Source organism: Nicotiana tabacum, unplaced genomic scaffold, assembly GCF_000715075.1.
Source record: "Nicotiana tabacum cultivar K326 unplaced genomic scaffold, ASM71507v2 Un00428, whole genome shotgun sequence".
In the NCBI taxonomy this organism is placed as follows: Eukaryota; Viridiplantae; Streptophyta; class Magnoliopsida; order Solanales; family Solanaceae; genus Nicotiana; species Nicotiana tabacum.
This window is the reverse complement of record NW_027438665.1, coordinates 37,875-52,000: the sequence shown is the minus strand read 5'-3', so window position 1 is coordinate 52,000 and position 14,126 is coordinate 37,875. Positions and strand designations below refer to the sequence as shown.

At 43.1% G+C, this 14,126-nt stretch overlaps 1 protein-coding gene across 1 annotated transcript; it reads left to right on the top strand.

The window, feature by feature from the left end:
• LOC107766869 (uncharacterized) lies at window positions 1-13,393 on the top strand (the record flags this gene model as incomplete). Its single annotated transcript, XM_075248964.1, is given in 8 exon segments — window positions 1-132; window positions 224-337; window positions 492-521; window positions 874-963; window positions 1,040-1,306; window positions 1,391-1,504; window positions 1,711-1,837; window positions 13,112-13,393. Coding segments are annotated over 7 exon segments (750 nt in total), but the record flags the coding sequence as incomplete, so codon positions are not given.
• Window positions 13,394-14,126: the final 733 nt, after the last annotated feature.

Sequence of the window (14,126 nt, the reverse complement as noted above, 5' to 3'; positions counted from 1 at the left end):
TCGAGTGATGAGTCTAGTTCTGAGGATGATAGCAGCAGCTCTGATGAGGAGGAGGATGTTGTTAAGAAGGCGCCTGCTACTGCCTCAAAAAAGGAAGAATCTAGTGACGAGTCCAGTGATGATGATGATGATGTAAGGGCATATGGAGTTGATGAAATTGGTGCTATATTGATATTTTAATAATGTTACTCCTTGATGCTGTAGTTGATTTTCTTTTTGACAGGAGCCTCCGTCTAAGGTAGTTTCTCAACCAACAAAAGCTCCTCAAGCCGTGAAAAAGAATAGTGACAGCTCCGAAGAAACCGACTCTGATGAAGATGATTCTAATTCGGACAAGGTTTGACCACTTGATATTTGATTTGTGTTATTTTTGTCCTCTTGCTATCGCATGAAATCCTTTATTTACTTAAGTGAGTATTTTACTTGCCTTTTGAGTATCTTCTCATATTTTGCTTGCATTTGCATGTTGTCTGATAATTTTCTTACTTTAGGGAAAGGCTGCTGCTGTATGTAAAAAGAAGGTAGGCTGGCAAAATCTTCATCTTCTACTTTTATTTTTTATTTACTTTGATAAGTCTTCATCATCTTTTTAATTGTATTTCATAATGTTCTACTTGGCAATATAATGAACATTTCCCTTTCGTTCGTGCAATTCAGAAATAAACATCTACGGTAATCAATGTTTTCTTAAAAAAGCTTATTTTTTTGTATAGGTGAAATGACATTACATCCCTTTACTTCTGATATATCATCTTCGACGATGAATCATTCTAACCAACACAAAAATCTATCTCCATTTCTTTGACTTGATGTTAGTAATTTGTTAGCCTCGGTTTACATTCTGTAGTTCATTGCTTTCCCCATCCTTTGCAGGTTCCTTCATCTGCAGGCGGTGATGATGAGAGTAGGGATGATACTTCTGAAGAAAGTGATGAAGAAGAGCCTCAAAAGAAAAAGATCAAGGTCTGGATATGTTTCATTCGTGATATTTTAACTTGTATTTCATTTTAGTTCATTGTCTAACAATTGTGTTTCACAGCCCTCTAGCACTCCAACTGTCTCAAATACTCGAAAGGAGAGTAGTTCTGAGGAAGATGTTCCTGCAGCCAAGATACCTCCTGCTAATGGCTCAGCTGCAGCTTCGAAGAAAGACGAGTCAAGTGATGAGTCTAGTTCTGAGGATGATAGCAGCGCAGAGGAGGAGGAGGATGCCATTAATAAGGCACATGCTGCTGCACCTAAAAATGGTACTGCCGCTACCTCTAAAAAGGAAGAACCCAGCGACGAGTCTAGTTCAGATGATGATGTAAGGGCATATGCTAAGTGATAAATGCAAATATTCCAACTTGTATTTCGTTTTAGTTCATCATTTCACAATTATGTTTCACAGCCCTCTAGCACTCCAGCTGTCTCAAAGAAGGAGAGTAGTTCTGAGGAATCTTCTGATGAAGACGAGTCCTCTGAAGAAGAAGAGGATGAAAAACCATCGAGAACTCCCAAGAAGGTAATATTTTCGTATCTTTTGGGTTGATCAGAATATTCCTTTTTGGCATAACTAGATGATCTGCATCTCTTCCAGCGGGTTTCATAATTAGTTACAACTTCGTTCTTACAATTGGTTGAGCTGCACTATTTATTATGTCTCGTTGCTTTATAAAATTATATTTGCGTTTTGTTTTTTTACTTAAAACTATGTTGTTCATAATGCAGTAAAAGACCCCTATTACTCCTAAAGCTCAAACTCCGGGATCAAAAATAATTTTTGTTGGAAATCTACCCAACTCGGTTGAGGATGGTTCTTTTGAGGGCTCATGTTGAATTTGTCACTGCACAGAAGGTAAGTTATTTTCTCCGTAACAAAGTTGTTAGTCTGATGCATGCTGCCAGATGAAGAAAAAAAAGAATCTTAAAGATGCTAAATCACCACCTGCATTTTCTTGAACCGATAAACAGCTAAGCTCTATCAACTAGTTTGGGTTATTTGTCCGTAAAAATATGGTGTATACGGTCGAAATAGATTTCGGCCTTCCTATGTTCGATTGAGTTCGAATGGTAAGCAACCGGAGTGAGATTTTGGGATGAGTTTCGAAGATGGTACAAACGAGCCTCGAGTTCCAAAGACTGATCGAGGAGTCGGCTCCATGACCAAATCGATCCGCAAGGCAACGTGAGGGTGGTCGGAAATGCGCTACACCCACCCCGAAGGTCGAACTTAAGCCAAAGTCGAGGGCTCGACTCAATAACGAGTTCGAGCCAGTATCGAGCTCGCAGACAAGAGCCGTTACAACCGCACTAAGGGAGAGAATCTTGGCGGGAATCGAGGAAGAGACAATTCATCATGGGTTCTCCATTATATATTTTTTTTATTGTAAATAAAGTAGGATCCCTCTACTATAAAAGGGGGAATCCTTGTAAGCATAAGGCAATCTTACACTCTACAACAAAAGATCATTTCTCATATTGAAAGATACCCTTTTATGCTCGTTTTATTTATCTTATTCATTCTTCTTGCTCACTATTCTCATTCTCATAGTCAAGAACATAAATATTACTATTTCTCTATACAGTTTGTATCAAATTATATCACATATCTTTAGAACCATACTCAAATTTAACTTTATCCGATTTTTCGGGTAAACAGTTTGGCGCCCACCGTGGGGCTAAGGATAACAGTGATTGTTTGATATAAATCAGCAATACACACCAGTTTACAACTTTAAATCAACAATGGCTTTACCTATCGACCACGAAGCAGGCCTTTAAGATGAAACCAACAACTTGGTACCCGGGGCCAGAAGGCCACTTGATGATGGCACTGAAGCTCGAATCGAAGTACCTGAAATTCGAGCCGAAGTACCACTAGATGTCAATTCGCAAGTGGCTCTTGAGGCAAACCAACGTTCCGAACCGGAAAAAAGCATTCAGGGCGGTACTCAATCTGTAGCTCGAGACACCCATAACATGGAGGAAATCGGAGTCAGCTTACGTATGATCTTCGATATGTTACAAGCCCAACAAGTAGCGATAGCTCAATTGCAGAGCCAAACTCATATACAAAGCAGGCCAGATCCCAATCCGCTTCGAGAAATCACCCCCAGAACGGAGCCCGCCATAGTGAAGTCAAACGAGCAAGAATCGGGGACCACTCCCGAAATTACTAAATTGCTCGAGGAACTCACAAAACGAGTCAAAGCCAACGACAAGAGAGTGGAAACATACAATGCCAGGGTCGATCAGATCTCGGGAGCTCCACCAATGATAAAAGGGCTGGATTCGAAAAAATCCATACAAAAGCCTTTTCCCTCGAGTGCGGCCCCAAAACCAATCCCCAAAAAATTCCGTATGCCCGAAATTCCCAAATATAATGGTACGACCGATCCCAATGAATACGTCACCTCTTACACATGTACCATCACGGGTAACGATTTAGAGGACGATGAGATCGAATCTGTATTGTTGATAAAGTTCGGGGAGACCCTCTCGAAGGGAGCGATGATTTGGTATCACAATCTACTGCCGAATTCCATCGATTCTTTTGACATGTTAGCAGATTCGTTCGTAAAGGAACATGCTGGTGCCATAAAGGTTGCAACAAGGAAATCAGACCTCTTCAAAGTAAAGCAAAGGGGTAATGAAATGCTGAGGGAATTCGTATCCTGATTTCAAATGGAACGCATGGAATCGCCATCGGTCACAGACGATTGGGCCATCCAAGCTTTCACCCAAGGGTTGAACGAGCAAAGTTCAATAGCATCACGTCGGCTGAAGCAAAATTTGATCGAGTGTCCAGCAATAACTTGGGCGGATATGCACAACTGATATCAATCGAAATTTAGGGTCGAAGATGACCAGTTGGGAGCTCCGTCTGGATCCATGCATCAGAACAGGACAGCTATTAAAAACCAAAGGGAGATCGACAGAGAATAAAGGTCGAACAGAGACCGATATCAACCGTACGTCGCAGATCATATGAACAACGGTTCAACACGCAATACCGCTCGGAACAATCGAAGGAGTGATCGGGGGCAAAATTCTCGGGGGCTTATGAGCAAGAGTGGCTTTGATAAATATGCCGATCCTATGGAGGCACCTCGGCTATCGGAGTACAATTTCAGCGTCGATGCATCGGGCATTGTATCGGCGATCGGAAGAATCAAAGATACTAGGTGGCCCAGACCCATGCAAACCGACCCTTCCCAAAGGAACCCGAATTCGATGTGCAAGTATCATGGTACGCATGGCCACAGGACTGAGGAATGCAGACAATTGAGAGAAGAGGTAGCCCGCCTATTCAATGAGGGCCACCTTCGAGAGTTGCTTAGTGACCGAGCTAAGAATCACTTCAGAGAAAGGGACGCCGGCAAAAGAGATAAACAGGAGGAACCCCTGCATATCATTCACATGATCATCGGTGGGATCGATATTCCACAGGAACCCGTTCTCAAATACGGCAAGATACCAGCCACAGGGGAAAAACGAACCCGAGGTTATGCACCCGAGGGCACTTTATCATTCAGAATCGAAGAAGTCGAAGGCATCTCTCACCCTCACAACGACGCTCTGGTAATTTCGATCCTATTAAATAAAATTCAAATTAAGCGCATCTTAGTGGATCCAGGTAGCTCTGCAAATATCATCTGATCTTGGGTAGTGGAGGAGCTCGATTTACAGAATCAAGTCGTGCCCGCAGCTCGGGTCTTAAACGGCTTCAATATGGCCAGTGAAACAACTAAAGGGGAAATTATCCTGCCCATAAATGTGGCTGGAACCGTCCAAAACACCAAGTTCCACGTAATCGAAGGCGATATGAGGTACAATGCCCTACTTGGAAGACCATGGATCCACAATATGAGGGCAGTAACTTCGACTCTATACCAAGTAATGAAATTTCATACGTCGGACGGCATGAAGTCAATGTACGGGGAGCAACATGCTGCGAAGGAGATGTTTGCGGTTGATGAGATAACATCAATACCAACGTCGTCAGCCTCGGAAAGGTCGAGCATAAAAACTAGGCGAGGAACCAAATAGCAATCACAGCAACCGGTCTCGACCGAATCGGTGAAACAGGAAATAGATGAAAACGAGAAAGAATTTCCGACACCTCGAGCTCTCATCGTCCCCGACGCCACCAAGTCGACGATCGAAGAACTGGAGCAGGTTATATTAATCGAACATCTGCCCGAGAAAAAGGTATACCTGGGTACGAGGTTGACCCCCGAACTCAGAGAAAAACTCATTCAATTTCTTATTAATAACATATATTGTTTTGCTTGGTCCCATTTAGACATGGCGGGGATCCCACCATCGATAACAACGCACCAGCTGAGCTTGGACCCTAGATTCAAACCGGTGAAGCAAAAATGAAGACCCCAATCCGAGGTGAAACACGCATTTGTAAGAAATGAGGTAACTAAACTTCTCAAAATAGGGTCAATTCGAGAAGTGAAATATCCCAAATGGTTGGCCAATGTGGTTGTAGTCCCTAAGAAAGGGAACAAACTTAGAATGTGTATAGATTATAAAGATCTAAACAAAGCATGCCCCAAAGATTCCTTTCCACTGCCTAGCATCGATCGCTTGATCGACGCCACGACCGGCTATGAGATCCTCACTTTTCTCGACGCCTACTTCGGGTATAATCAAATTAGCATGGACCCGGAGGACTAAGAAAAAACTTCGTTTGTCACTAAGTATGGAACCTATTGTTATAATATAATGTCGTTCGGGCTAAAAAATGCAGGGGCTACGTACCAACGCCTAGTGAATAAAATGTTCGAAGAACAAATAGGTAAATCAATGGAAGTTTACATTGATGACATGCTAGTTAAGTCCCTGCACGCAGAGGACCATTTGGCTCATTTGCAAGAAACGTTCAAAATTCTAAGGAAATGCAACATGAAGCTCAACCCCGAAAGATGTGCTTTCGGGGTCGGATCGGGAAAGTTTCTCGGCTTCATGGTGTCGGATAAGGGGATCGATATCAACCCCGACAAAATCAAAGCCACCGAAGACATCACCGTCGTGGATAGTGTGAAAGCAGTGCAAAGGCTGACCTAACGGATAGCTGCCTTAGGCCGATTCATTTCAAGGTCGTCAGATCGAAGCTACAGATTCTTCTCTCTACTCAGAAAGAAGAACGATTCCGCCTGGACCCCGGAATGCCAATAGGCACTAGAACAACTGAAGCGGTACCTATCGAGCCCACCATTACTTCACATTCCGAAGGCAGATGAGAAGCTTTACCTATACTTGGCAGTATCAGAAATCGTTGTGAGTGGTGTCCTAGTTTGAGAAGAGCAAGGTATGCAGTTTCCTGTTTATTATGTAAGTCGGACCTTAGGAGAGGCAGAGATTAGATACCCATACTTAGAGAAACTGGCGCTTGCATTGATAAACGCCTCTAGAAAGTTAAGACCATACTTTCAATGTCACCCCGTATGCGTTTTAACCACTTACCCACTTCAAAACATTTTGCACAAGCCCGAGCTATCGGGCCGACTGGCCAAATGGGCCGTCGAGCTCGGTGGGTACGATATTGAATATCAGCCTCGGACGGCCATCAAGTCCCAAATTCTAGCCGACTTCGTGGCCGACTTCACAACAACCCTTGTACCCGAAGTTGAAAAGGAACTCTTGTTAAAATTAGGTACATCGACGGGGGTTTGGACCCTCTACAAGGATGGTGCTTCAAATGTGAAGGGTTCCGGGCTTGGCATCGTACTAAAACCTCCCACATGTGGCATTATTAGGCAATCCATCAAAACTACTAGATTAACTAACAATGAGGCCGAGTACGAGGCCATGATTGCAGGTCTCGAGCTAGTTAAAAGCTTGGGAGCAGAAGTCATCGAAGCCAAATGTGACTCTTTGTTAGTAGTAAACCAAGTGAACAAAACTTTCGAGGTTCGAGAAGAAAGGATGCAGAGGTATTAGGACAAACTACAGATAACTCTACACCGTTTCAAAGAATGGACCCTACAACATGTACCTCGAGAACAAAATAGTGAGGTCGACGCACTCGCAAATTTGGGGTCATCGGTCGAAGAGGATAAGATCGACTCGGGACTGTCGTTCGACTCTCGAAATCTATAATCGAGGATAGGAACGCCGAAATAAATTCCACAAGCTTAACCTGGAATTAGAGGAACAAGTACATTGAATACTTAAAAAATGGAAAACTCCCATCAGACTCTAAAGAATCTAGAGTTCTACGAACCAAAGCTGCTCGATTCACGTTGGTTGAAGATGGAACGTTGTACAGAAGGACGTTCGACGGACCACTGGCAGTGTGCTTAGGGCCAGGGGACACCGATTATGTTTTACGGGAGGTCCATGAAGGCACTTGTGGAAACCACTCCGGCGCCGAATCACTAATTCGCAAAATCATCAGAGCAGGATACTACTGGGATAGCATGGAAAAGGGCACTAAGGAGTTCATTCGAAGATGCGATAAATGTAGTTTGCACAATGATCCATCAACCAGGAGAGCAGCTTCATTCAGTTATCTCTCCATGGCCATTTATGAAATGGGGAATGGATATCGTCGGCCCTCTACCATCGGCCCCAGGTAAAGCTAAATTCATTTTGTTTATGACTGACTATTTCACTAAATGGGTTGAAGCACAGGCGTTCGAAAAGGTAAGAGAGAAAGAGGTTATAGATTTCATCTGGGATCACATCGTGTGTAGATTTGGTATACCAGCAGAAATAGCATGTGACAATGGTAAGCAATTTATCGGCGGTAAAGTGACAAAAAATTTCTCAAAGACCATAAAATAAAAAGGATACTATCAACACCATATCATCCTAGTGGGAATGGATAGGCCGAATTAACGAACAAAACTATCATCCAAAACATGATTGAACGAAGCTAAAGGAAAGTGGAGAGAAATTTTGCCCGAAGTCCTTTAGGCATATCGGACAACATCTAAATCCAGTACAAGAGCAACTCCATTTTCCCTAGTATATGGCTCCGAAGCCTTAATTCCGGTCGAAGTCGGGGAGCCAAGTGCAAGGTTTCTACATGCATCGAACTACGAGGCAATGAATACTAGCCTCGAATTATTAGACGAAAAACGAGAAGCGACACTGGTTTGAATGGCTGCACAAAAACAACGAATCGAGAGGTACTACAACAGAAGAACCAATCTCTGCAATTTCAAGACCGGGGACTTGGTCCTAAGGAAGGTCACTGTCAACACTCGAGATCCTAATGAAGGGAAGCTCGGCCCAAATTGGGAAGGACCCTATCGAGTCCTCGATATAGTCGGGAAAGGGTCTTATAAACTTGGGGAAATGGATGGAAAACCACTACCAAACAATTGGAACATATCGCTTCTCAAACGATATTACTATTAAGGTATGATTTTCTCCTCTCTATCATCTATATACGTTCATTGGGCGCTAACTCATTACAGGAATTTGACTAAAAACATCAAGACCTCCGGTTTCAAAGCACGCGTTGTACTCTTTTTCCCCTTAGTTCGGTTTTTATCCCAAATGGTTTTTTTCCGGCAAGGTTTTTAACAAGGAAACAATTATGTGCTACCCGAGGACAAAACCAGCAGTATTCGAGGCTCCTTCGTAATCAACCTCGAATACTGGGGGGGCTACCAATCGAGTAAATCAAGTTCGGCACAAGAAAGTTGTTTTCATATCTAATTCTTGTCGAACAGGGTCTTGATAGAGATAAGTGTAAGGGCCAAATGGTCAAAACGAACCATGCCCACGTAGTTTTGCTCGAACCCTGGCATAAGATACAAACACATGTATAATGACATAAAGGAGAGCTTCTAATTTCAGATATCTCACACTTTGAAAAGATTTTCCTGCTTCATGATTCAAACAGGATATTTCGAGTTCGAAACAATCACTCACTCAATTATTAAAGCCTAAGGGCTATCTTGCTTCAAGTTCGAGCAATCACTCACTCGATCATAAAAAGCCTATGGGCTAAGATATTTTGAGTTCGAGTTCGAAACAATCACTTACTCAATTATTTAAGCCTAAGGGCTATCCTACCTCGAGTTCGAGCAATCACTCACTCGATCATAAAAAGCCTACGGGCTAAGATATTTTGAGTTCGTGTTTGAAAAAATCACTCACTCAATTATTAAAGCCTAAGGGCTATCTTACTTCTAGTTCGAGCAATCACTCACTCGATCATAAAAGGTCTACGGACTAAGATATTTTGAGTTCGAGTTCGAAACAATCTCTCACTCGGCTATAAAAGCTAAGAAGACCTAATTCGATGGAATCGCATATAAAAGCATTCGCAAGGCATGAACGAAAGCTTCACAAGGCAAGAAAGACGAAACAAGTCAGTAAAAGAAAAAGATATATGTATAAATATACAAAGATTATTTACATGAATAAAAGCGACATAAAAGCTAAGGGCTAAGTTGTTGGGTTGTCATCAAGAGCGGTCTCTTCTCCACCGGGCTCCCCTTCGTCATCGGACCCACCCTTGCTATCGTCATCATCATCGCCATCGGAAACTAAGGCTTCAGCATCAGCTTCGAGTTCTTTGGACTTTTTTATCTCTTCGGCAAGATCGAAACCTCGAGCGTGTATCTCCTCAAGGGTCTCCCTCCGAGATCGACACTTAGCAAGTTCGGCAACCCAATGTGCTCAAGTGTCGGCAGCATCCGCTGCCTTTCTTGCCTCCGTTTGAGCAGCCTCGGCATCGGCCCGATAAACAGCAATAGACTTGTCTGCCATGACTTTCGATGATTCGACCTCCGCCTTGGCCTCAGCAAGCCTTGCTTCAAGCTCCCCGATCCTCTTAGCCTGAGCCGAGCCTTTTTGCTTAACGTTTCAAAGCTGAACATCGGCCGATAATAATTTGGCCAAGATAGTTTCCTTTTCTGCAGCCAGACGGTCGATAGTCTCCTTCCACCGATCATATTCGGCTTTGATTTGATCAACTTCTTCCCGAAGCAATCCAATCTTTTCCACTTTTTGCTGCAGCTGAGATAACGAAGGGTCAGCTTCCACAGTTTGATCAAACCCATACTCTAACAGAACAAGGCTCACCTGCTTATCTAGTTCGGCCTCTTCCTCTCGAGCCTTAGCCAAATCTTCTTGGAGGTCCTTTATAACCTCATCCTTTTGGCCGCAGAGAAGCCTCAAAGCATCTCTCTCCCCCGAGACTTTCTGAAGCTCGATCTCACACTGGCTGAGGTCAGCTCGAAACTTGCTAATGGCCTACACAGAAGGAAAAAAAAACACTAGTCATGTTTAGAAAAGAACGAAGAAACCAAGCTTAGTAAAGTCATTACCCGAGAAATGAAACGTTGGGCCTCTTCTAGGAAAAAAGAAGCGTTATCGATATCGGAGGCATCATCGACTCCAACGAAGCAATCCCGAAAAGGATCCCCTGCACTAGAGCCTCTGCCCATATCGGGGGTCTTCAATTCTCAAGCTTCTTTTAGTGCCTCCTCAGAGAAGGTCGGAAGAGAAGGCAAACGACCCACTATCATGGTACCGAGCGAATCGCTCGGGGCACTCTTATCGAGGATCGGGGTATTGAAACCGGCCCCGACCGGTGTGGCTATCATCGGCTCAGAAGATCTGGTGATCTCGATAGCTTTTGCAGATCGAACCACCAAAGCCGAAGCATTTTCTTCTTCTTCTTCTTCCCTCAGTCGTTGGACCGAGTCCATCAAAAGAGTGATTGCTTTCCTCTTCACTCTTCGAATTTTGGGCTTGGGTTCCTTAGACTGAGAGGCAGCCTTTCGCTTTTTATCTTTCCCCGGTTTCGGGACCGGGGACTTGGTTCTTTCCTCACCACTCGGAGGCCTCAAAACGGCATCCTTGGTTACGCCTGCATGAAAGAAAGTCAGTAACGAATGGAGCATAAAAAGTGTTTCGAAAAACATAAGAAGAGACCCTTACCGTGATTCTTGGCCTCCCACCTGCCTTTCGCCAAATCACGCCAAGCGCGTTCGGCATAAGAGGAAGTCGAGGCTAACTTCCGAACCCAATCCTAGAGGTCGGGCACCGCTTGTGGCATCCAAGGGGCGGCTGTATATCGGAGGAAGATATCAGGTAAAATCAAAGAAAGATACAAAAAGCAACGCCTTATGAAAATCACTTACGGTCGAAATTCCACTCCTCGGGGAACGGCAGCTTCTCTTCCGGGATAAGGTCACGGGTCCTCACCGAATATAGCAGCCCATCCAACCCTGATCCTTGTCTTCGTCGATGCTCGACATTAAAGCTTTCGATGCCCGACGATGGAGCATGATTAGACCTCGAAAGATTTGAGGCCGATATAATCATATAAGGTGATTTAGGGTAAAATCCAGCCCCCCGGCCTTGTTAGAGAAGAAGCGAAGTAAGATTACTATGCGCCATAGAGAAGGATGAATTTGACCGATGGTGTCCTGATATCTTTTGAAAAAATCGATGATCATTGGGTCGACGGGACCCAACGTGAAAGGGTAAGTATAAACATTTAAAAACCCCTTCACATGAGTGGTAATGCTCTCTTCGGAAGAGGGGATTTGCAACATAACCTCGGGACCCCAGTTGCAGTCTTTCCTCACAGCCTCGAGATGGCCCACTGTTATCGAGCACATGTACATCGACACATGCTCACATCGGCCCGGAACCGACGAAGGATTTTCGACTTTAAAATAGATTTTCAAAGTGCACGGGCCGGGAACATACTCGTAGGGAGGCGGCTCCACCGGCGCCTTGTCGCCGGACGGCCGTGATGAGGAAGCTTTCTCCTTTTGAGGCACAGCTTTCGAAGTTTTGGCCATTGATATGAGAGAAAGAAAGGCAAAGCAAGATGAAAAGTTGATGATGCCAAACGCTGGTGTAGATGGCTCTGCGAGCGGCGAAATAAAGAGAGAGAGAGTAAGAAAATTTGGAAGAGTGAAGACGTAAAAGTGGTAAATGTTAGATGGAGGGGTTATTTATAGGCTTACATTGTGGCGGTCCAGTATCAGTTGTGGCTGACCACTGTCCGACATGCATTAAATACCTTGAAAGACTAAATCGATGGGACAGCTATCACATACGTCATGATCAAGCCCTGTGAAAACGTCAGCTTATAACTCAATCGAACCGTCGAAAATCATATTGATTCTCACCACATCCTTCTTGAGAAACGAGGGGACTATCTATATATGGTCAAAATAGATTTCGGCCTTCCTACGTTCGATCGAGTTCGAATGGTAAGCAACCGGAGTAGGATTTTGGGATGAGTTCTGAAGACAGTACAAACGAGCCTCGAGTTCCAAAGACTGATCGAGGAGTCGGCTCGATACTATTATCGAGCCCATGACCAAATCGATCCGCAAGGCAACGTGAGGGTGGGGGGAAATGCGCTACACCCACCTCGAAGGTCGAATTCAAGCCAAAGCCGAGGGCTCGACCCAATAACGAGTTTGAGCCAGTATCGAGCTCGCAGACAAGAGCCGTTACAACCGCACTACGGGAGAGAATCTTGGCGGGAATCGAGTAAGAGTCAATTCATTATGAGTTCTCCACTATATATTTTTTTATTGTAAGTAAAGTAGGATCCCTCTACTATAAAAGGGGGAATCCTTGTAAGCATAAGGCATTCTCACACTCTGTAACAATAGATCATTTCTCATATTGAAAGATATCCCCTTGTGCTCGTTTTACTTTATCATATTCATTCTTCTTGCTTACTATTCTCATTCTCATAGTCAAGAACATAGATATTACTATTTCTCTATATGGTTTGTATCAAATTATATCACATATCTTTAGAACCATACTCAAATTTAACTTTATCCGATTTTTCGGGTAAACACATGGATAATTGCATTCTATTAATTGATGCAATTTGGTTCTTCGCTTGTATTTTGTTTTTGCATTCAGTTCTAGCAAATTCTGTTCACTTTGTTAGTTTTACTTTGTTGCTCTTGATGTTTCTCTGAACGAGTGTACGATGATGTGATTATCTACTTGTACGGATAATATGCAATGTTGCTTCTTGATGCCCGATAGTTACTCAGTTTTGCTACTGATATCTTATTATACATGATCCATCTGAAAGTTCAAAATATATTCTTCCAGAGTGTTATACTCGCTTATTTTTCTCCTTTTGGTTTTCTGGCCCATCTTGTAGGATCTTGGTGATGCAGCGTGATTGCTATTAATGGCTAAAGCTTACGGGTTGTTCAGGATATGACAAACTAATGTTGTTGTTTTTGTGTTCTTGAAAGCAATAACAACTAGCTTTTTTGGATGTGGTGTCTAGTAGCATACTATATCTGTTTATATTTTTACAGACTTATTTTTATGACTCAAGACTGGCTCTTGGATGCTTGTTTTTGTAGATGACATGGGTTTCATACTGAACTTTACAGGCCTATGTTATCTTATATATGAAAAGCTTGTTCTAACTGAAGTTATATATGAACACCTTTTTGACAATATTTTGTAAAGTTTTCAGCTTCACCCTCAACTTTCATCGATACATCTTTTTTCCCATTATCTAGTTTTCTAGCACTCGAATAATATAAGATCACATAAGTATGACTTCTGCCTCTCCAATTTCTCATAGCTCGCACCTCGTCATTCGTCAACACCCTTCAGGTCAGCCAATCTATTGCTATCAACATAAGGCTTCAATTCCTCATCAAGATCCCAATTTTGTGGGTTCCCCATATTGATTGTTTTTCAAAGCAGTCATCATCTCACCTACAATAATACTCAAGGGCCTGAGATTGTTTAAATGGGCAAAAAGGAGACAACTAATTCTGGACCATTTTTCATCCCTTTGCTTTCCTTTTGGAGGTAAGAATTTGCGTGACAGACCCGCTGAGCCTGATATTCAAACTTTTTCCCCGTTTTTAAAAGTTGTTTAAATATAGGCTTCTTGATGGGAAAAAACCCCTTTCTTGGTAAAAGAAAGAAAGAAAATAAAAGCTATATAAAAGAAGACAAAGAGAAAAAGAGAAGAAAGAAAACGTGGAAAAATTTTTGGGCAGCCTCTCTCACCCCACCAAGTCAAAATTGGCTGGCTGCAAATTTGAAAGAAGATTTCGGTTAGCGATTTGCAGTGCTGTCTTCTTCGTATTCACGTTCACTGAAAAATTTCTTTCAGCAGACGTTCTGCCCATAAATAGGCATCCCCTCCT